This window comes from Capsella rubella, unplaced genomic scaffold (assembly GCF_000375325.1).
Source record: "Capsella rubella cultivar Monte Gargano unplaced genomic scaffold, Caprub1_0 scaffold_7, whole genome shotgun sequence".
NCBI lineage: Eukaryota > Viridiplantae > Streptophyta > Magnoliopsida > Brassicales > Brassicaceae > Capsella > Capsella rubella.
Genome location: NW_006238917.1, coordinates 1,266,412 through 1,289,060, shown reverse-complemented (window position 1 = coordinate 1,289,060; position 22,649 = coordinate 1,266,412). Strand labels below are relative to the sequence as shown.

General features: G+C 35.5%; 5 protein-coding genes across 7 annotated transcripts; 3 read left to right on the top strand and 2 right to left on the bottom strand.

Moving 5' to 3' along the window:
• Nucleotides 1-1,771: 1,771 nt before the first annotated feature.
• On the top strand, nt 1,772-3,459 carry LOC17880346 (calcium uniporter protein 1, mitochondrial). Its single transcript, XM_006283833.2, has 2 exons — nt 1,772-2,470; nt 2,705-3,459. Exons 1-2 carry the CDS (start codon nt 1,892-1,894, stop codon nt 3,161-3,163), a joined length of 1,038 nt encoding a protein of 345 aa, XP_006283895.2. The 5' UTR covers nt 1,772-1,891; the 3' UTR covers nt 3,164-3,459.
• Nucleotides 3,460-4,422: 963 nt separating this feature from the next.
• LOC17877692 (elongation of fatty acids protein 3-like) lies at nt 4,423-5,901 on the top strand. The gene has a single exon (XM_006284178.2). The coding sequence runs from the start codon at nt 4,666-4,668 to the stop codon at nt 5,533-5,535; it is 870 nt and encodes a 289-aa protein (XP_006284240.1). The 5' UTR covers nt 4,423-4,665; the 3' UTR covers nt 5,536-5,901.
• A 128-nt stretch (nt 5,902-6,029) lies between these two features.
• LOC17878866 (F-box/kelch-repeat protein SKIP6) lies at nt 6,030-7,534 on the top strand. Its single transcript, XM_006285706.2, has one exon. It carries the CDS (start codon nt 6,093-6,095, stop codon nt 7,335-7,337), a length of 1,245 nt encoding a protein of 414 aa, XP_006285768.2. The 5' UTR covers nt 6,030-6,092; the 3' UTR covers nt 7,338-7,534.
• Nucleotides 7,535-7,605: 71 nt separating this feature from the next.
• On the bottom strand, nt 7,606-10,197 carry LOC17880656. Its single transcript, XM_006283819.2, has 11 exons — nt 9,898-10,197; nt 9,763-9,805; nt 9,641-9,667; nt 9,364-9,462; nt 9,142-9,254; nt 8,683-8,872; nt 8,488-8,589; nt 8,303-8,398; nt 8,184-8,204; nt 7,930-8,079; nt 7,606-7,827 (listed from the first exon to the last, which is right to left on the bottom strand). Exons 1-11 carry the CDS (start codon nt 10,122-10,124, stop codon nt 7,717-7,719), a joined length of 1,179 nt encoding a protein of 392 aa, XP_006283881.1. The 5' UTR covers nt 10,125-10,197; the 3' UTR covers nt 7,606-7,716.
• Nucleotides 10,198-13,727: 3,530 nt separating this feature from the next.
• LOC17880168 (protein DA1-related 1) lies at nt 13,728-17,764 on the bottom strand. 3 transcript variants are annotated; one of them, XM_023779103.1, is made up of 13 exons: nt 17,637-17,764; nt 17,440-17,529; nt 16,498-16,846; nt 16,286-16,391; nt 15,817-16,168; nt 15,563-15,683; nt 15,400-15,483; nt 15,170-15,289; nt 14,847-15,059; nt 14,691-14,753; nt 14,478-14,596; nt 14,333-14,391; nt 13,728-14,222 (listed from the first exon to the last, which is right to left on the bottom strand). In XM_023779103.1, the coding sequence occupies exons 3-13, from the start codon at nt 16,678-16,680 to the stop codon at nt 13,894-13,896; spliced, it is 1,749 nt and encodes a 582-aa protein (XP_023634871.1). In that variant the 5' UTR covers nt 16,681-16,846; nt 17,440-17,529; nt 17,637-17,764; the 3' UTR covers nt 13,728-13,893. The 3 variants fall into 3 exon arrangements, with proteins under 3 accessions (XP_023634871.1, XP_006283450.1, XP_023634872.1); XM_006283388.2 differs by having other exon boundaries at nt 16,498-16,628; XM_023779104.1 differs by lacking the exon at nt 17,637-17,764 and having other exon boundaries at nt 17,440-17,620.
• Between the last annotated feature and the right edge of the window lie 4,885 nt (nt 17,765-22,649).

The window sequence follows — 22,649 nt, the reverse complement described above, 5'->3', positions numbered from 1 at the left end:
CTTGAATAAATATGGGTAATTATAAACGTCGATCATATACGAATTCCATATGATAGCTAGTATATGATATGAAAAGTACATATTCGGCAGCTAGAAGTTGTCCACTTGCGCAGATAATACAAATTGACATATGCATTTTCTTATAGAATTAATCGAACAGAGAAAAGAACCGATGCATTAAGAATGATTTCGTCACCGGGGCTATCCATTACAAGCCTTAGTCAAATTAGTCGATATGTTTTATTTATTTTTCTATTCTTCTAACAGAAATATAATCTGACTATATCGTTGTTAAAATAACATATACTATTAATATTTTAGTTTTAGATTAATTATAATAATACCTTACAGTTTTTAGAAGTTCTAGAATCTTAATTAGACCGGATATAATCGTTGAGTTGGGTTGTATATAAAATAAGTTTGTTCACATAGCAAGATATATATATATATATATCATGACCATGATTTAAACACGCAATAAACTTGTATTATCTGCGTCAATTAAATCAGATGTACAACCAGGATAACATGTATTTGGATATGAACGTAGACATCAGAATAATTATCATTTTAATTCTAAAAAATGTAAACGTGATCATTTCAATATAAGAAATGGCAAAGTTATACTCATTGGATTGAATGAAATTGAATGAATCACACGATCTTATTTTCCTGAATCGTTTATATATGAAATTTTAATCTAAAGTTGATTTAAATTTTCCGGATATGTGAACTAAAACCACATAAAACTTTAAGTCGAACAAATCTTGTTTTAAAAAAAAATCTATAAAAAAGTATAATTTTGTATTTCTCTTTGTTTTTTGTTTTGTTTCCAACATGTCTTATAATCTTTTAAAAAACAAATCTGTAGCATGCATGTGTTTCTTTTGTTGGTTCTCTAAGTAAAGAGCAATATTTATAGTTATATCCCACACAATTAAATACTCCATATAAATAATCTTTAATTTAAAATTAGAATCATGATTAATGTTTGGATATAAGGCTAATATTTAAAGATTTTGAAAAATTAAAGATAACCTTACGTACTCGTTTGGTGCAAAGAATTCTAGAGCTCATTATTCATAAACCAAACTAAACCAAATTTTTAAACCAAATTATATAAAACCGTTGAGAATGTATTTAGACACAGATCAATGATAATTTTGTTTTATACATATACATTACATCACAAAAATAGAAGATAAAACAGAAAATGTGGCGACACGTCCGTGTGTTCAAATTTACTGAGTTACCATATATATATACATACACATAATCTCTTACTAGATATGCAAAAGATAAAAACAAAAAAAATGTGACAACACGTCACTGTTTCAAAAAAATTTACTGTGTTTCCCTATATAGACATTATTACATCCAAAAATAATAATTCATGTCATTAACATTACCATTGACTAACTAAATGCAAGAGATAAACTTCTCATTTTTTACTAAACATGTATGTAAACAAGATAAAACAGAAATATGTGGCGACACGTTTTGTCTTTTTTTTTTATATAGATATTTATAACAAAAAAAAGGAAATGTTAAAATCGGACGGTTAAGGAGGCACCGCACTTTATCATCAACATAAATCCAAACACGTGGACGGTAGTCAGCTACCAATATCTCGAGCTTAACCAATCACGAAAAAGGCATAATATTGAATTTCTCGTGATATCTCTGCTGACGTGTATGATCTCCCCCACACAACCAAGACTTTGATAGAGAGTTTACGTCAGATTTTATGTTCTGTAAACAGAGGACTTTGGTTAACCTATATAAAGCTCTTACTTGCTGTTCGATTTTTCACCAACTAGTTCATTGCACATCGAATTCAATTCTTTCTTTTCGAGTTTCGATTTTATCTTTTTTTTTTTTTGGTTTTGCAATGGTGATGATGAAGAGGCTTTTGTCGCATCGTTTGTTCAATATGTCAAAAATGGCGTCGCAGGGTTTAATGAACTGTCGTATTTCGTCTTCTGCCTTAGCCGTGCGAACAAGGGTTCCTAATGATCCTGGAGAAGCGAGGGTTGATCCGGAGCCGAATGATTTGACGATGTCTCGAAGGTTTTTTCACAAATACCCCATGAACCATCGAGGGGATGGTACTACCAAGATGTCGATCGGGGAGAGTTTGATTGAGAAGCTTCGAGAAATGGATGTGAACAAGGACCGGATTCGATTAGACGGGCTTTCTCATCGGACGGTGGAGAATGAGAAGGAGGAGACGGCGTTGGGGTTTATCACGGTGCAAGACGTCAAGAAGTTGCTAAGAGCGTCACAGATCGAAGTTGTCAAAACGAAGCTGTTGGAGACCGGGAAGATCTGGATTCCTTACTCTGATTTCGTACGTGTTTGTAGTGATTCTTCGTTGGATCCTTCTCAAGGGCCTTGGATAGCTAAGATGCTTGACGATTCTGGAAGCGTCATCGTTTTGGGAGACTCTGTTTGTTTAAGACCTGATCAGGTAACTTCTTCGTCCTCCTCTTTGTAGATGTAGTTTTTCTCTGTTTCTATGGCTTATTTGATCATTGGTGCCTTTTCTTATGAGGGCGGATTAATTGAAAAATTAGTCATTAGTATCATTGGTCCTAAGCTGTTTTGGATGTTGACGATGTCATTAAATCTTAAATGAGGAGGTGAAGTTATTGTTTTACTCCAACAGTGTTCTGATTTTGGTATTTGTCTTGTGTGTGATCAGGTAACCAAATCCATCGAAGGGCTGCTTCCTTTACCACAGATCCGTAACCCAAATGACCCAAGAAGAAAAGAACTAAAAGAACTTGAAACCATAAAGACGGTCCTCGACGAGAAAGCACATTCTTTGGTGAGAAGAGAGCTTTGGGCTGGTCTAGGTTACTTGGTCATCCAGACCGCAGCGTTCATGAGGCTAACCTTCTGGGAACTCACATGGGATGTTATGGAGCCCATCTGTTTCTATGTCACATCGACATATTTCATGGCTGGTTACTTCTTTTTCCTCAGGACATCGAGAGAACCTTCCTTTGAAGGGTTTTACCAAAGCAGGTTTGAGGCTAAACAGAGGAAACTAATGAAATCTCAGGATTTTGATGTTGGGAGGTACGATGAGCTGAAGAAGATGTTTGATCCCAAACCTTCATCTGCTGTTTCCAAGATTCTTGGAACTTTACAGAATTAATATTCCTTTTTGGTGTTTCGTTATCCTAACTTGAGAAAGACAAACTGACACCACCACCCCCCCCCCCAAATTGTTTAAAAACAATAATTTTGATCATTACATATAATCTTATATAGGGGAAAAAGAGTAAGACAAAAAAAGGTTCTAGTAGTGCGGCTTATGTAAATTTGGGAGAGTAGATTAAAGAATCGATCGTAATGATATACAGTAATAAAAACTTCTATCATACTATATGTTACCAATAAATTGTAATGACTTTCTTAGTGTGAAATATTACAAGACCGTATTCTAAATTATATTAGTTTATTAAATAGAACATGTATAACATATGCTTAATACAATTATTTCGACGGATTTACATAAATGATTGGTAGAACATGTTATGCGTGGGAGTAGTCGTTGTAGTAAGTTCACCGTCCAAGTCTCCCTTTTAATTCATCCACGAGGCAATCAACTACGACCGTGTACATGAAAAATCTGAGTTTGGTTGGTCAAGAGTCACTTTTGGAAAATGAAGACAAAAGAAAGATTCGCTTGTGGAAAGTAATATCAAGTGGACAAACCCGAATTACTCAATAGTGAAAAAGATGTGTACATTATAGTTTCTGCCGTGATTACGATATTAGGATAATTTGTAATAATTTAATCGCTTTGTTTGGTACGTAAGCGTAACAAATCTTTTGTTTACTCACAAGAACAAAACAAGAAGTACGATACGTATTGCCAAAAACAACAACAATTAGGGAAAACGATTTTTACTAAATTTATTCGATACGTAATCAAATTATCTTTGATCTATCTTAGCTGGCTCATCAAATTGTGTGAAATAATAATTAATAACTCGTTACTGTGTCTTACTGATATGATTCATCTTCGTAACAATCGCCCGACGCATATTCCAATATTTACATTTTTTTTTCTCTTAAGTAATGCTCTCTTTCTCATCTACTTCTAACTTCTCCTTGAGTAAAACTTAAAACTCTTAACCATGAAGGCATAACAACAGTATATGGACGCTTGTCTGAATTTCTCAACCCCAAGGCCCAAACTCTATTTCTTGTCTAGAGGTTCTTCTTAGATTATAATTGTTTTTATTGCGATTATGGTAATGTATCTAAAATGATCAACTCGACGTTTTCCGGATTCGAGGAATATATTCAACTATAGTTTGCTATTTCGACTTATATCTTAGTAAAACAATCCCATTAAGACCGTTTTAACAAATATCAATTCACATAGAAACTTTAATTTGTCACGTATCGGTCCACATCATTTTGCTTTCATGACAAGACCGGCCATTTAGTGATGACCAATGTTTTACACCAATTATTGGGAAAACGAAAACGAAATTAATCCTTAAAAAAAAGAAGACGAAGAAGAAACAAACAAAGCTTTAAATATGAAAAAGATGCACGCAGACATATAAAAGACCACTCAAGAGAAGAAGAAGAAGACGAGTCACCGTGATCACTACCACCGCACCGTCCGATCAAAACCAAACCATGTCAGCGGCTCTGATCGACTCTCTCACTTACTACCTCTCCGAGCATCCATACATCGTCGGGTTCCGTTGGAGCAACAGCCAATCATGGGGCTCCACGTGGTCTTTTCTCTTCACCTCAATATCACTCTACATCGCCGTCTCCTCCTCCCTCCACATCCTCCTCTCCGCCGTACTCCGCCGTAACCGCTCCGTTCCTCTAGGCCACATCCCCGAACTCCACAGCCTTCTCATGTCAATTCTCTCCGCAACTATTTTCGCCGGGATTCTCCTCTCCACCGCCGCAGAGATCCGTGACACACGGTGGTTCTGGCGGCGGAGCAAAACCGCTACTCCTCTCCAGTGGCTTCTCTGTTTCCCTCTCGGGACTCGTCCCTCTGGTCGTGTCTTCTTTTGGTCATACGCGTTTTACCTCACACGTTTCCTCCACATGTTCCGCACGATCTTCTCCGTTCTTCGTCGCCGGAGACTCGCCGTGTCTCAGCTCTTCTGCAATGCCGTCATGGCCTTCACGTCGTTCCTCTGGCTCGAGTTCTCGCAGTCGTACCAGATTTTAGCAATTCTATCGACGACGCTGGTTTACTCGGTGGTTTACGGGTACAGATTCTGGACCGGGTTTGGTTTACCCGGTTCGGCTTTCCCTTCGTTTGTGGTGAACTGTCAGTTGGTTCTCGTGGGGTGCAATCTCGTGTCTCACGCCGGGGTTCTTACGATGCACCTCTTTAAAGGTGGATGCAATGGGATTGGCGCGTGGGGTTTAAACTCGGTTCTCAACGGTGCGATTTTGTTGCTTTTTCTTAAATTTTATGTGAGAATGCATTCGCCGATGCGACGTCGTGTCAACAACACTTCGCCGGAGCGGCCAACGTAACGGAAAAGAATCTCATGGGTTTAGTTTAATCCTTTACAGTTTACATACTCTGCAAAGCAAAGCAAATCTAATCTTTTTTTTTTTCACATAGAAAATTATTTCCTTTTCCTTACTCTAGTTTTGGGTGTTATTATTTGTGACTAGTTTAGTAGTGTTAATTGCTATAAGCCAGCTTTTTTAACTAGTGTGATGCAAGAGCTTAGATTATTAGGCCATGAGAAGGTTTAGTAGGTGGCTGAGGAGGATCAAAAGCTTTCATAATAAGGCCCAGATGTGTCATACCAAAAAAAACAAAAGGCCCAGATGTGTGTTGATTCCATAGTAAAAGAGCTTACATAGTAAAAGGCCCAGATCTGTAAATTTGACTTTTCCAGTTTTACTAGATACCCTGGCAAAGCGAAGCAAAGTACAAAATAAAAGTACACGTACACTTAATTGTTTATAAACTAGTTTGTGTCCGAATCCGCCTCTCTGCACAAATCCCTTATCCGAGAAGGAGAACTTATTCAGTTATTTGCAAGAAAGGTTGATACAACCAAATCAATCAGATAGTAGAGATGTGTTATCTACTAATCTTGTGTAGTTGTAAACTGGGAATGCGAGAGCACCCCGACCCCGAAGAAGTTCAACCGCACAACAAGAGAAGGAAGAAGATGAATGAGGAGGCGTCTCCGTCGTGGTCTGGGTTGCCGGATGAGGTGGTTGTGAGTTGCATGGCTCGCGTTTCGAGATTGGACCTAGCAGCTTTATCACTCGTCTCCAAGAGACACCGCACTCTCGTAGCTTCCCCTGAGCTCTGCCGCACGCGATCACTCATTGGTTGCACCGAGGCGTCTCTCTACGTCTGCTTGCGCATCTTACCTGACCCAACCCCACGCTGGTTCGTCCTCACCGGTGACCGTTGCCTGAGACCGATCCCGTCGCACCCTTGTTTGGCTACGGAATCGTCCTCTTTCGTGGTGGTGGATTGGGGAATCTATGTAATCGGTGGAATCATAAACGGCGATCCCACTTCCGATGTCTTGTTCCTCGACTGTTTCTCTAAGACATGGCGCCGCGTCCCGTCCATGAAGATGGCTCGTGTTTCCCCATCGGCAAGCTTCGTAGAAGGAAAGGTTTATGTTTTTGGAGGGTGCCGAGTAGAGGACGTTGATGATTCCTCAAACTGGGCGGAGATATTCGATCCAAAGACTCAAACTTGGTGTAGGTACATTACTACTCCCAAGATGGCACTTAATCTCATCCAAATTGTGGTGATAGAGGAGGAGAAGAAGGTTTACGCCGTGGATGAGGATGACCAAAGCTTCAACTTTTTGCCAAGTGAAGGTACATTCTGGAGAAGCGGGAAAAAAGATTCAATGCTAGGAAGCAGAAATGATTGGTGTGTCATTGGGAAATTGTTATTCTGCCGTGGTACTCGCGGGCGGATACTTTGGTGTCAGCCAGATGAGTTGGATTGGAAGGAGGTAAAAGGTTTGGAAGAGCTGCAATTGCATCTTTCTGGTTTTAGGTACATCTTCAGTTACATCTTTATTGGCGATCAACGACCAACGAAGACCATTGTCAAGTATGATATTAGCAAACTCTCTAGTAACTCGGCTGGGAACATTGTCGTCTTTTGGAACGCGCATCTTGCAGATTCTGAGAGTATGGGGCTTTGGTCTGCCGAGATTTCTGTGGAGAGGCGCGAAGGAGGCGAGATTTGGGGAAAGATTGAGTGGTCCAATGCTGTCTTCAATCTTGGTCCTCTCTCAGACTCGTATAGCGTCAATGTCTTATTTTCTGCTTCTGTCCGTGTTTGAAGTTCAGAATCCTTTTGTAATTATTCAAACCAGACAGTACTAACAGGTTGCTAAGGTTAGCGACCAAAAAGCTGAAACTACTCTGTTTTGGATGGCTGTTCAAAAACAGAGATACATTACATTGACAGTGATGCAACAATAACTTCATGTTTGGCAAAGTGAAATCTGGAAGAGAAACAAGTATTTTAGCGTCGACGCTACGTCCTTTGCTTTGTTTTGCTAGATACTAAGTTAACTTTTCCATTTGACTTTGAGGAAACGAAACCACTTTAAGTGAACTTATATATATATATATATAATAACTAGGTTTTATATGCATACACTATGAAATCAATAATACTTATACTAAAACAAAATCAAATCATTGTTGTAACATAATTCAAGCAACAAAAGTTTTGCTTGCTTCCTCATAGTCTCCGTAGCCGTCTTTTTCTTCCGTTTTTATGCTCTCCGTCCTTCGATACTTGTAGTAGATATACTGCAATATTATCTGTTTTTGATTTTCTGAATTAAGGGAGCAAAATTAAACCAAACGAGAATGAGATAATTGATTTTTCAATAGTTGAGATATTGAAATGGGTAGAAAGGATACAAATAGATCGAGTACGACGCAGACAATGGCATCAAGCAACCAAGGGAGGTTTGGTTTGATGTTGTCCCATTCCGTTGTTCGGACAAGAATACTACCAACATATGTTACATTGGCTACTAGAGCGAATACAAACATAAGTGGATTCAGACCCTGCCAATTATCGAAACGTATTGATTTATTAGATCACATACTAGAATAACAATTAATTATACTTAATATGTGTTTGTTGTTGCCTTGCAATTTTAGTTGTTTACCTCGACACTTCCTCTTTTGATCTAGTAGTAAAGACATCGTCCAGGGTAAAAATCAGATTAGTTCCAACAATCAAAGAGAAGAAAAAAAGATGAATCAAGATTCGCTAAAGATTGCTTACGTTGAGCCAAATCTGAGGGATGCGACCGCCCATGTAAATGGCCGCCATTAGCCATCCCAGCCATTGTCCCAACGCGCTATGCTCTACTATTCTTTCCTGCACATAGACGACAATGTTTTGGAGTCATTTTTTCGCATTTCACTCATACACTATGAAACAACTAAATGCTATTATATGTCACACACATTTAGAAGCCGTCTGCTTGAAGAATGTGCGTACTTTTCCGCTAAGCTTTTGGCCTGAAGCGGAAGACTAGCCGATGCAGCCAAAAACGTTCCAAAACCTGCCTGAGAACAAGAAGTCCAGAATGGGTCAATATGTGTTCTTTTACCCTAAAGTGACTCTTTTTTTTAGTTCACTAAGTTAAAAGCATCACAAACCTGTCTTGGTATTGCCCTTGGTTGGGTAATGGTTTTAGCTGTTATAGCAGGACACGTAGACATTGTCTCATCTTCATCCGAGGAAGAACCATTATCTATTATTGCCATAGCCGAAGGACCACTCTTAGCAACTCGAAAATATGATGGTCTTAAAGGAGGTGTGCCGCTTCCTGCCAACGATCTCGCCGACCTGAACAAATAGTCACCGTTGTCACATCTGAATAAAGCTAATCTATAGGTTCTAGATTTCATCAGCAATAATGTAATATCTTTTATATGAATAAATGGTTTACTCTGTTCCTTCAAATCTTGAGAAAACGACAGAGTAGGTAGGGGGAAAGCATTATATAGTAAAAATATTATAACGCATATTAATATATGAAACTATTGTCACAAACTTTAACTTATTCGTAGTCAAATTAGAGTAAACTAAATATGATTAATTTGAATAATCCGTACGTGTAATAGAACTCTCTCCGAGGAGAATCTTTGAAAGATCCTCTTGGGATGGAAATAGCAGATCCCATCGTCTTCGGTGGGTTCAGTGGTCTCTTCTCGTCATCTTCCTCATCCTTAACAAAAATTTGGCACCCAATCAATATGATGATTAATCAATCATCAACACCTAACTATGTAATCAACTTTTAATTTTATAATCAACACTACACTATTATTTATTACCTGTTGGCAGATCTTAGTGCGTCCATGTCTACAAAGTTTGTAGATGTAATCATAGTAAATTGTCTGGATTACCAAAACCACAGTGCTCACTGTGTAAAGCTATAACGAAAGAGTTTAAGAAAATAAAGTTACCGAGTTGAAACTGTAAAAAAACAAAAAAATTAAGCGGTCGAATCAAAATAAACCAATCCGGAAAATAGACGTTGATTTTAGTGAAAACGACACGTAAAGTTTTGTGGCGACATATGTTTATGCGGCGAGAAGACGACGATGTTACCAAGGCTGTGTAGAGCTGAGTCGGCAACTGTTCAAAAAAAAAACAAAACAAAAATGAGAAAACATAAGTAAAAAGGAAATAACTATGTTTTGATCATAGCATAGAGGTTTTGTGTAACTTACAGTAGCTGGTTCAAGAAGACAACCGACGAGATTAAAGATATCACTGCACCGATTGATAAAAAGTCATATAAAAATAAGGTCAGAAGAGACTTGTTTGGATAAAGAATTGAAGATAAATGATGAGTGTGTACGGACCCGGCGACCCAAGCGAGGAGGAAGGAGAGAGAGACACCGTGACTGGACTTTGTACGGAAGTTAGTGATGATCTGAGGAATCTCTGCGACGCCCCAACAGATGAGGCTAGCAATTCCAAGTGCGAACGAGACGTCGTCGTTTAAGTTACAGAGACAGTCGTCGAAGTATCTCTCTACCCATCTCACGCATGGCTTCTTCTCCTTCAAGCAGTAACCTTCATACACCATCTCTCTATCTTACTAGTTCTTACTACTCTCTCTATCTTTATGTGTTTGTATCTGTCTCTCTCTCTCTCTCTCTCGGAGGGTCTATATTTTTATATAGGATTACGGGGGAAGAAAATGACAAATCAAAAGGAGATAGGAGAGAGATGTATATACAGTATGTCTAAAAAATACATGTATTAATATACTTGGGACCATTTATTTTACTTGATGAAGTGTATCGTGTCTACGAGTATATATGCATTAGCCACCATATATAATTCGAATCTTTTAAACTATTAGCAGTACTCTTACATCTTATGATTCTTTGTCTACTATATACTAACGCGATTAAGAAGCATTATCAAGTTGTTTATGTTATTAATGTGATGAAATCGATATGTGACATTAACTTCGTACTAAGATGAAAAGGAAAGACCATAATTATACCAAAGAGCACGCACATAACTAAGAATCTTCTTCCAACCATTAATCAAAGAGTTGGGATCAGGGTGGAAAAAACGGTCGATGTTATGATGAATGAGAGCATATTCTCTTTTATATATTTTGATGCTCTGCTGAAACTCCAATGTTCCGCCTTTTCAGTACGGTTTATTTCGTATATTCTTTTCATGATTCTCCAACGTTTTGATCTGAGTAGCAATACGTTTAATGTGAATTAAAACGTAAACCCTAAGAAAATGTGATCAGAAAGAAACTTGTATATTTTTTCGTCATTATATATTTTAACCTTCTAAAGGGTAAATCTAGTTTAATGGTTGATGTATATGTAATTCGTTCGGTTGAAAAACTCAAATCGAAAACCAAAACTAATCCGATTTCCTTATTTTGTCCTTTTTCTAGTAGTATTGATTATTTAATCCAAAGTGTACGAGAAACTTATTGGAATAATAACTCCATGATGTTGACGCCGTTATATAGTAGTATAGTGTAAAAGATGCTGTAAATTTTTATAACATTGTAATTTATAAGCAACTTGCATTTTGTAGTATCTAAGATATTTTCATATTTCCTTCCTATTTACAAAGCAAAACGTTAGGTCAAAACAGTTGCTTCGCTTTGCCTATTGGTAAATCATTTTTCGAAAAGCCCCCGACAAAGGTTGTCAATTTGTAGTTTTGTGGCACGATTGGCTGGTGCAAACCAACGGTCCAGATTGTTTTACTGAACCAGGAAAACAAAAGATATATTGAAGGTGCCAAATAGACTTCGTGGTGGCATCATATGTTACAATGATGATGACATCTTTCATGAACCGACTTTGCGAATTTCTTTATGAAGCGGTTTTTAACTATTAGATTTTGAGTTTATAATAATATCAGCGACTGAGGCACAAAAATGTTATTTATATAGACGATTATACGAACGTTCCTAAATTATACGTATATTTTTCATCAAAATGTGCATGCATTATATACAGAAAATAACATTTATATCAAAATCTGTTAATAACCTCGAACAAAATGGTTAGATCAAAGAAACTAGAAGAGACAAAAATTTACCCTAAAGTTAGTTCATGAATTTTGAGAAAAAAACACTTGAAAAGTTTTTGCCGTATAAAAAAGAAATGACAGAAACAAAGTTTAATACGTTGCCACGTTACGTCCTTATTCTCATCGACAAGACACAAGACATTGTGAAGGATCAATCCAGTAAGCAATAATTCTAAATGCCGATCACTCAGCCAACCATTAGTTTCGTTAACATCATACATATAAATAATGCTAATGATAATCTTTAGTTAGGATAAGTTGAATTTTAGACACTGATTGTTTTTGCTCCCGGAAAACAATGATGCGATTGTTTCTAAATGTATCCTGCCATAGAAATAGGTCAGGTCCATTACAAAACAACATGCTCAGAATTAATCGATAGTAAACAAAAGTTTTAAAATGTATCATGCCATAGAAATAAGTCTAGGTCCATTACAAAACAACATGTTCAGTTTAAACGATAGTAAACAAAGTATCAAGAATCAGTTTGGTCTCTCTCCAACATAAGAGTATGCTTAAGATTTATTTTCAGAAACCTTTCGTTAACTTAAAAGAAAAAAAAAGAAACTATAGCTTCGAATGGGAAAATAAAATAGGCAGAGCAGATCAAGTGTACAAGGCAGATCTAACAAAATAAAAGCAGATCAAGCAGATTTGGCAGTTCAAGTGCAGATCCTACATTAAAATAGAAGTCTTTAATCTGCTCTGCTTTATAGGGAAAAAACATGACCATAAAATAATTTTTTTTTTGTCCACCTACAGAATTTTAACAGGAGAACTGCAGTTATAAATAACTATTATTTATTTTTATGAATGGTAAACAAAAAGCAGTTAATCTGTCATGCTATATTACTGTTTTATATCTGCTTCTCCATTCAAAGCCTATCTCGGATGGATAATTAAAGGGTCCGAATGGTAACTGCGGTTTTCACTGCGGGAAAAGTGCGGTGCGGTTCAAATAGTAGCAAAAATATATAGATATATATGTATATGTAGATATTTTGACACTGTTACAGCACTGTTGCGGTGCGGTTTTGTAGTACGGTATGGTTACCAATCGAAGCCAAAGTTTGATATTGTAAAATTATTAGCTCTAATAAAATATTTTGAAACATAAACATTTCTAAAAGAAAACGAAAAAAGAGAGAAACGGCGACGAGGCGCCGCGACAAGTTTGGTGGAGGAAGTGGATAACACGTGTAATCATATCACCATATCTCTTATGTCTATCCTCAGACACATCTTCATATTGTTTTTTTGCATCTCTCTATCATTATATTTGTTGATAATGTCTAATATTTATTTTTTGGAAAGTTATGATTGTGAATTGACGAGAGACGTTTACGATTTTTATCCTCTACAACTCTGATAGCTCATCTTCCCATAATAATACTTAACATATAGAAAACGATACAATGGACGAAAATGTATAAGTATAAACACATGACGAACAATAGACTGATGTTTAATTCTTACACCTAAAACCATATTCTGTAGAATATATCTTGTTTATGCTTAGAAGTGTTGTTTATTTGTCGGGAACTAGAAGAAGATATTCTTCGAGTCTTCGATATTGGATTATACGATTTAAAAGACCAAATATAAAAAGATAGGAAAGTAGGCATGTAGCTTTTTTTTTTTAGGTTCTTTCACAAAGAAGTTTGTATTTTTATCAGATGGCAAGCATTCATATATTTTTATAATTTAGTTAGAGAGGTCAATATGACGATATTTATACGTTCTACGTTTTGTCCTTCGTCCTCTCAGAGAATAGAAGAGCCATGTATATATAGAATTTTTGATACATATACTCATATACAAATATATCAATGTATATATAGAAATCTATCTATTTTTCTTTTTTTACATCTCTATATATCCACTTGTTCAGATATGACAAACTCAAACTAGTGAACGTACGTAGAGATCTAGATTAGAGAACAGAATAGATAAAAAAGCATGCCAAGAACCTTTGATCTTGACTCTTGAATCTTGAGCATGTTCTGTTTCCCACCACCAAAGGATAATAAAATGGGCTAATGGAATAATGCGAAAAAAGGAAAAAAAAATAAAATCCCATAATGTTTCCCAAAGCCATAATAAGCTTGTGAAATTGACTTAAAGGATGGAAACTTTATTACGACTCGTAAATGTGTGTATATGATGAACCTATACATTTTGCTTCTTTTTTTTTTTTTTTTCAGTCTATACTCTAAAAAAAAAACTATAACAAAGCTTTTTGGTTTTGTTTTCTCTCTTTAATAAAGTTTAGATCCCACTTAAGGGAATGTACCCGTCATGCGAATATGGTCGAGGGTTCGCCTCAGACCATGCTTAAGAACTGCTTGGTTACCTTGCCTGAACCCATCCCCATATGCCGATGAAGAATCCGACTCGATCTGGTGCTTGAAAAACTCACCAAGTTTCTTCTCAAAATCAGACCTCTCCCCTTTCTTGGACGATACAGAGATCACAGCTGATGTTGATGACGAAGAGGAAGATGCGATATCTACTAATGTAGAGCCAGCATATGTCTCAGATTCCAACCACATGTGAGCTAAAACCTGACAGATCCCTTCTTCCACTTCTGGTCTAAGATTTGGATACCCTGCTCATACATATACAGAGCCAACAAAACCCCAAAGAGCAAATCACTAATCAATATTTCCCTAGGTTCAAGTGCTCACCATAATGAGAAGGGAGAGTTCTTCAAATTACCATTTAGTCGAAGCCATGCATGCATCATCTCATGAGCAAGGATTGACCCAGTTAACAAACTGTACAAGTGCAATACAAAATTTATGATATCTCATAAAGAAAGAAGTTCTTTTTTTAAGAGTGAGTTGAGAAAGTGTTTATTTACCGAGGAAGTCCATATAAAATGAGAATTGCAGTAACTTCACAACGGCGTGTCAGCCTGCAAGGCTCTGTGATCATGTCTATTAACTTGTAGCCTGCTCCAATTCTTGGTCTCCTTAACACCTAGATGAAAATTTTACTAAATTAAAAACAAATTGAAATGGAAAGAAATAATTCTATATGATGTTACTGGTTTGAAAACTGGAAGAGTGAATACCGTGGTCACAGTTTGTTCTTCAGACAAACAAAGTCCTCTAGTTTCAGGTAAATGATGATGTCCCTGCAGCAAAGTTAGATAAAAGTACGTTAAAATGAATGAGCAAGAAATAAAGAAAGAGAGTGTATAGTAATATTCAATTAATTGCAGTGTTACATGTTTCTCTCCTTCCATAGCTTCGTTTAGAGCTGATCTCTCCACCAAGAGCATAGGAATTTGCTGTTCGACTTTCATGTGTAATCCTTCATAAAAATCACGTATCTCAAGGTACAATGGCTGGCATTCATTATTATCCATAATGGCTGAGTCAAGGCATTCCAGACATAGTTTTCGACCATCATCAAGAATGAGATATTTTGTATCTTTTGGCTGAAACCATGAGTAAAAAAAAAAAAACAGAACAACATTTAGTTTAAAAACATATTCTTAAATTTGTTTTCCTAGTTCCTAGAGTAGAAACGATATATCGAATAACTGACCTCCATTCGCTCACAACTGCAACACCGAGGAGTTCCATCACGCTCATGTGAAGGACAATACTTTTGCATCCAAAAGGGGTGTGCCCTATACTCAATAAGACCAGCTGGATTTGTCGGGATCTAGAGGTGTTATAATTAAGCATACACATTAACTTTTGTATAACCTGGGAACAATTGTATGTAAAATATAATTGAAATATAGAGTTCAATAGAAGTTGGAAATCACTCACAAAGTTATGGCAAACATCACATTTTGGATGATGCTGCTCCTTGTAACATAATTTGTGAAAAGGTCGATTTCCCGACATTGAGAACTGTAAAACAATGCAACAGGTTAAGATTCACTTAACTCAAGTACAATGTAATAATACTTAAAACGAAATGTATTGGGACCTCATAATCAATGATGGGCTTATCGCATGCATGGCAGCAGAAACATTCAGGATGCCAAACGCCACCCATGCAACTCAGAAACCTTCCATGTCCAATCTCAGCTTGGCAACCGGCACATATCCTACAAGAATATTATCAAAGAAATACAAATTACTCATTGCAGGATTTGTGATTATGAACCATATCACTATCTAGAGGATGATAGTGTCTCTGAATCTAAGAAATGGATACTCATGTATTTTTGGACCATTTACCTGTGACTAGATGGAATGAGGAAGGGATATGGTTGAAATATACTTCCTGAATCATATCGAGGAGGAGATCCCACATTCATACTTTCTTGAATGGCCTTGGCAAGTTGCTCGTCTTCCTCCAGTTGAGCTTTAGAACGCCTCATTTCTTCCTCTTCTAATCGAGCTTTTGCTAATTGTTTCTCTACTTCTTCAAGTTGAACTTCGGCTCGCCTTTTCTCTTCTTCCTCAATTTGAGCTTGAGCTACCCGTCTTTCCTCTTCTTCTGCGGCTTCTAGCTGAGCTCTCATGTATTCTTCATCATCATCCTCATCCTCATCCTCATCCTCCTCATCTTCGGTTTCAGATTTGTATTCTACAAAATATGAGATTAAGGGAACAGCTTAACAAGCTACAGTTTCACAAAACTTTATTTCTTCTCTTCCTCTGTTGTTTTTCTCTATGCGTACCAACAGCGAATAAACAACCTTACCAATAATTTTCTTTCCTTTGTCATCTTGTGGAATTACATGATCTTGTTCTGAAAGAGAGAGTGCAATAGCATATTCAATGTCTTCTTTGTCAAAATCAGATCCATCCTGAATCAGAATTCCAAGAAACCCTTTTCATCTTCACTTCAAAACGACATCATTGTTCGATAATACTCCAAATACGAAATCATGAAGCAAAAAACAAATCATTTACCGCAGAATTACGAGGACGGTCTAAGTTTCTATCCTCTCTATATCTTCCGTTACATTGTCCATCTGAGAATTTATGGCTAGAACCCTTGAGGATTTTAGTTAGCCACCCCATTGGGAGCAACAATGCCTTACCTGCAAAGAGAAACACTGTTTCAAGGTATCCAAAAAAGAGAAGGAACTCCATAGCTTTGAAATCCTATCTTTCTGAAGTTTCTTTAGTGAAGCATTAAGACATAATTGGTAACAAAGAATCAAAGTGATTTAAAGATCCAACCAAAGAAAGTTCAAGAATATGCAAAGACCCTTGAGGATTTTAGTTAGCCACCCCATTGGGAGCAACAATGCCTTACCTGCAAAGAGAAACACTGTTTCAAGGTATCCAAAAAAGAGAAGGAACTCCATAGCTTTGAAATCCTATCTTTCTGAAGTTTCTTTAGTGAAGCATTAAGACATAATTGGTAACAAAGAATCAAATTGATTTAAAAGATCCAACAAAGAAAGTTCAAGAATATGCAAAGACATAAGAAACTGATTAACCCGGAGAAAACAGCAACTGAAGAAAGGTATAATAGAGAGGTTGCATCAGATAAAAGGGTTACGAAATAGTGAATATTGAATTGAAAATAAAGAACCAAAGTAGGAGCTTATTATAAGCAATCCCAATACACATATTTTGATTATTCCTAGAAAGAAGAAAACTGATGAATGATAATAGAATTGAGATATGGTGCTCATTCACATCATCCTCAAAACAATCAACCTACTGAAGAAATTTGTTGTAGCTCAATTAAAAATAAGATACATTCGTCATTCTAAACACCCAGAGAAAAAAATTGAATCTTTATGAAGCTTCTACAGACAGAGACTCTAGTCTATTACTGTTAGAGAAAAGGAATCTAAGAACAAGACATAAACAGAGTAATAGAGAGAAATCGGAAATTACCTGAAAAACAAAATTGGCAAAAATTAGATGACCCTTTGGATCAAAAGCGAGAATACAATAGTCATGATTCTTCAACTTCTCTCGATCACCCTAAAAATCCGGACTTTCTTAAGGAATTGACAGCAAGAAACAGAGGAGAAATAGAGATGAGAGAGAAAGTGAAGGGGAACACTTGAATTCGAAGCAAAACACTTTACCTTTTAAGTCCCGTGACTGTTAATTATCTTAAAAAGCGTGAAGAAAGCTTAATACATGGAAGAGGATAGAGAGAGAGAGAAGCAAAATATGAGTAGAAGAGATTAAATCTCCATTAGAAGACACTTAAAGGTAAGAACTTTATGGAGAAGATGATGGGAATGGTTACAAATTTTACGTTTTTTTTTTTGTTGGGAAGGTCAAGCAAGTGGGCACTTGTATACAAACAAACAAAACAATTAATCACATTATTTTGCACAAGAACATAATATTAAAAAGGTTTATTAGAATCGATAATCAAATATTTGAAAATTTTAAAGAGAGAAGAGAAATTAATAAAAAGGTTGATGTTTACTAGCACTAGTGAATTACACACAATCTTTGACTCTCTCTAGTTTACAACTCGAAATTTCTAAGTAGGTAAGGACATACTAATAATTTTGTTTAGCTCAACCAAATGCATTATTACATACAAGTACGACCAAATGAAATAGAACAAATCATGTCATTTCGTTATAAGGGTCAAAGATAATTCGGTAGGTTCAAACAACAGTCATGTGTGGAAGAAAAAAAACGTGCTTAGCCAATCAATCTTGGTTGTTTAGGTACCCCAAATTTTACTATGGCACCACAATTTAGGAAAAACAAGAGCGTCATATATAAAGGATTAGTTAAAAAGGTTTTTGATTTGTTGTGGTAAAATCTTTTAGTATGATTGTTTTAGTAGTAGTTGAACCAAGTGACGTTGTGCCACTCACTTCTTACGCAAGCAATGAATTATAAAAAAGTACTGCAACAGACAAACTTATTTGTTATAAATCCGTCATCAAAGTTATCTAATTGGTCTTCCAAGAACATTCACTTTAATTCACATGTACTCGTTGACCCTAACTTATATACTAGGCTTCTAAGTTGGGCCGAATAACAAAATCCAACAATAAATTTATAAGTGGGCTGGATAATATTTTCAGGAAAAAAGGGTTAAGTTAAATTAAATGAAAGTGTTTCTGTATATAGAAATATCGTGTTTTTTTTTTTTTTGTCGAGAAATATCGTGTTTAATAGTATTACACTCCTCTCGGCGACGTGAGTATTAATTAATTTTCCTGATTTTGTTTCTTTTTTTTTCGAAGGTTTGGACGCTCGATGATGAGAAACAGGCTGTCACACTTGTAGATCAAAACACGTGGCAGAAGGAGACACGTTGATCGCAACAAGGACCACAAATCCCACGTGGCCATGACCACCCCTTGCCGGTTTCCAGGTGGACCAATCAAATTAATATGTCTTTTGCGTTTCTGAGGACCATTTCTTTTTTTTTTCTTTTCTTAAGATGTGATTTTGTGAAGCCTTTAGTCGTTTATTTATCTATATGTTACATATTTTTGAAGCCTTTAGCCATTACAAGTTTTCATATTCATAAAATAAATAATTTAGAAAGAAAACCAAAATCAATCATATTTTTGTTGTAGATAACAAAACAACTATACGACGGTGTGTGATTGATTTGCTTTTATTCCCATGATATTTTTCCAATGTATATATATCTATATACGAAAACATTATAAGAAAATGGTCAAGACATCCAAAATTAAAGCAGCTATGAAAAAATGGTCCTGCCTAATTATTGGTGTTATATGAATCTAGACAAGGAACTAAATGATCGTTCGTAGAGGAGGAGGTTGTTGTTTTTTTGTATTAAGGTTAATAAATTACACAAATAATATTGAGAAAAATGTGGTGGCAGCAGTAGACGGACCATGAGAATGTTGGTCCTTTGGACCTTCTCGTACATAAAAACATTTGTTGCTTCTTTTGTTTTTCTTCATTTGAATGCCATTTTTAGCTTTTTAAAAACTATCCATCTATTGTCCAATGATCGAGACAGACAGTACTCTCCAGCTATATAGTAAGTTTCTAATACGGGTTCATTTATATATTGATAGTTGACACTCTTCTAATAACCTATTAACCTGTCTATTGATATAATTAGATGAAAGATTTGTAAACTCTAGGTCCATGTATTATCTTAACTCAGGCTCGTTTGATTAAACTCAGCTCAGATCATCATCAGTTTAGTTTTTCCGTGTGGTATAAAATAGTTTATTCTATTTGGCCAATTTAGTAGTCATTTTTCTATACGGTCTTACCTCTTACGTAGTTACTAGTTACTGTTACATGTACTATTGGTCTATTATTAGTCATAGTCATAGACTCATAGTCATGTTAACATCAATACATATATAACTCGCTGAGATGTTGGGAATTTTAATTTATATTATCAGAATAAAAAGACAAAAAAAGAAAACCATTCCTTTAGCCTAATTATTATTTTCCATTAATTACTAACGCGTGAGAGGATTTGAAGATACGTGGAGTATATATTTGTGGTTACTCGATTCGAAAATGTGATCGGGTTAGATGTTAACATCATCATTAGGTGAGGATTTACCAATATAATTAACTTAAACTGAAATTAATTAGTGTATAATTGTAGTCTCTTTAAGACTCAATGTACGTTTGGATCTTCAATAATTACTAGTATGTATTTCGTTTGATTACATTTACATCATCATATATAACAAGTAACCTAATTCATATTCATTGTGATCTTCATAAGTGAAAATACTTTATGGGAAGTAACATTATTCGAACCTTGAAAAGACAAATTAAATATACTAAGATAGTAGTAATACGTAGAACGGTAGAAGAGCTTTTTTTAAAAACATGTCATGATGACATGATTGCTAGATTTTGATAGTTTTCATGCACACACATGCGTTACATATATGTGTATATTGGTTGTATTTAAAACATATAAACAAATGCGCAATTCTCAAAGGCAAACCTAAAAGAGAATAGTCAGCTGGTTGGTCGCACCATTCGACGAACACACTAGTATATATGTCGTAAAATAACAGTGCCTCAAAAGCAAGCGATAGTAAATCTAAAAACAAAGAATAATATTTTGAAAACTATTATAAATCTGATTAAATAAAATAAAAAGGATATAATATTAGAAAAAAAAAATAAAGACGAATGGAACAATCTGATTGACACCAAAAGGACAAGAAATGGAATAACAAGGGACCATCACTGCCATTTTCATTTTTCACTACTCCCTTTGTGGTCTCACTCTCCCATTACTCATGAAAACAAAAATCAAATTATTAATTTGTTTCTTTCTCATCGACTTTATTTGACATATATATACTGTATGTAATAATTATTAGCAAATAGGAGTTAAGAATGAACAAAACAATTTCACCTAGTTTCCTCTTTTCATCCTGTCCATTCCCAATATGATTTTAGTTAAGAATGAACAAAACATGATTTTAGTTTCCACTTTTAAACGAAAGAAAGATAGAGAGCTATGTATGCTAATTATAAAAAAAACTATGAATGTTATTAATTATTATTTTTATGCTAATTTAAGTCTCCTAACTAATTCATCTTAAATCACTAGTTGAAAACATTAAACTAGACCCGAATTTTTCCTTCTTTTTTTTTTGGTGAAAAAGAATGTAATTCCGGCGACTTTCAGATCCATGACTCACGAGGCATATTGGTGTGCAGAATTTCATATGACGACGATAGATGGATATGAAACTATATGATATATACTGACAAGACAATAAATCAAACCTATGTTGCTATGATGAGCCTATTGCCTATGTGTTACGAGTCCTTCTAAAAGTTTTTAGCTAATCAAAGTCAATTTTTTTTTTTTCCTTTAGACAAAGTGGAAACTTTTATCTTCTAACATTTTGCTATTGCACCACACATAATGGCATAAACCAAATAAAACCTATGCTCACTTTTATCGATTTTGCATTACGTAGACATATTTCATAACAATAAACACATTTCATAGTTAAAGTCTTTGGTTTTAAGATGCGTAAGAAATCAATAAAATTAATATTCGAGATTATGGTGAATGTGTTATGAGAGGTGGAGAAGCGACAAACGTGTCGAAATAGAGAGATGAAAGAAAAGAAAAACTAATAAATACATTGTTGAAGGTTAGAAACTTAGACAACACCATTGAAGATAATGAAAAGCAGAGAGAGCAAAAGGATCCATTACAAGTTGGCTTTTGGTGGGTAAAGACTATAAATGCCTAAAGAAGGAGAATCCTCTCCACACGTACGCAAAAAAAAAAAAGGAAGGTTCGGCACGTAAACGGATGGTTGTGTGCATACGTGTGTGAACGGAGGGTGGGATTCACGTGAGAGATTCACGTACCCCGTTCACGAAATTTTATTTGTTAAAGAGAAACCACTAAATTTATATTTCAAAAATCAAAGTAAAAACGAGAAAAAATATTGGTAGGAGAGGGTGGAAGGTTGGGCTGTCAATTTTTTATTCCAGGTTTGTAGTTGGAACTTCTAAAAAAATATGTAACTAAGATTTAAAATAAAATAAAATAATATGATTTTTTTCCCTTGCGTTTCTTCTTTTTATACGGAGGAGAAGTACTCTCCAACATGAAGTAACCATGTTTAAAAGAAAAAAATGATATTATGATTTTGACATGATAGATTTCCACATGGTGTCACAATTAATATATAAACAAAACTCGATGTACATGTTCTATATATATATAAGTGGACTTATGCTTTTGCTTTCGACGTTTGCATTAAATACTTATCCCATTAATGGACTTATATATATAACCTACGGTGCAATATCCAAGATTTCTCTAGCCGTTTGTGGGATATGCAAGACAACTCGTATTCGGGAAATGCTATTTTTTTAGTAAAGACCGACGTGATACGATATAAAATCGTCAGTTTAAGAAAGATATCCCGATCGATATATTCATATATATATATTAAGTTATTAACTATGGTATTCAAATTAGAGTCTACTAAAAGAGCCATACCGAAACAAGAAACTTCAAGTACTCTCCATCTCTAAGAAGCTGTTGAACCAAAAAAAACGGTTATGTGTCGATTTCATCGGTTTTCTAGATTATCCCAATACACACAAACACAAACATAAGTTAACATTCT

Coding starts and splice junctions, on each gene's coding strand:
- LOC17880656 (XM_006283819.2), bottom strand. CDS start 10,124: ATGGTGTATGAAGGTTACTGCTTGAAGGAGAAGAAGCCATGCGTGAGA. Junction 9,668..9,762: donor GTCTTCTTGAACCAGCTACT/GTAAGTTACACA, acceptor TTTTTTGAACAG/TTGCCGACTCAGCTCTACAC. Junction 9,255..9,363: donor GCACTAAGATCTGCCAACAG/GTAATAAATAAT, acceptor ATTTTTGTTAAG/GATGAGGAAGATGACGAGAA.
- LOC17878866 (XM_006285706.2), top strand. CDS start 6,093: ATGTGTTATCTACTAATCTTGTGTAGTTGTAAACTGGGAATGCGAGAG.
- LOC17880168 (XM_023779103.1), bottom strand. CDS start 16,680: ATGGAGTTCCTTCTCTTTTTTGGATACCTTGAAACAGTGTTTCTCTTT. Junction 15,684..15,816: donor CTCATTCCATCTAGTCACAG/GTAAATGGTCCA, acceptor ATATTCTTGTAG/GATATGTGCCGGTTGCCAAG. Junction 14,223..14,332: donor TGCATGGCTTCGACTAAATG/GTAATTTGAAGA, acceptor ATGTATGAGCAG/GGTATCCAAATCTTAGACCA.
- LOC17877692 (XM_006284178.2), top strand. CDS start 4,666: ATGTCAGCGGCTCTGATCGACTCTCTCACTTACTACCTCTCCGAGCAT.
- LOC17880346 (XM_006283833.2), top strand. CDS start 1,892: ATGGTGATGATGAAGAGGCTTTTGTCGCATCGTTTGTTCAATATGTCA. Junction 2,471..2,704: donor TTTGTTTAAGACCTGATCAG/GTAACTTCTTCG, acceptor GTGTGTGATCAG/GTAACCAAATCCATCGAAGG.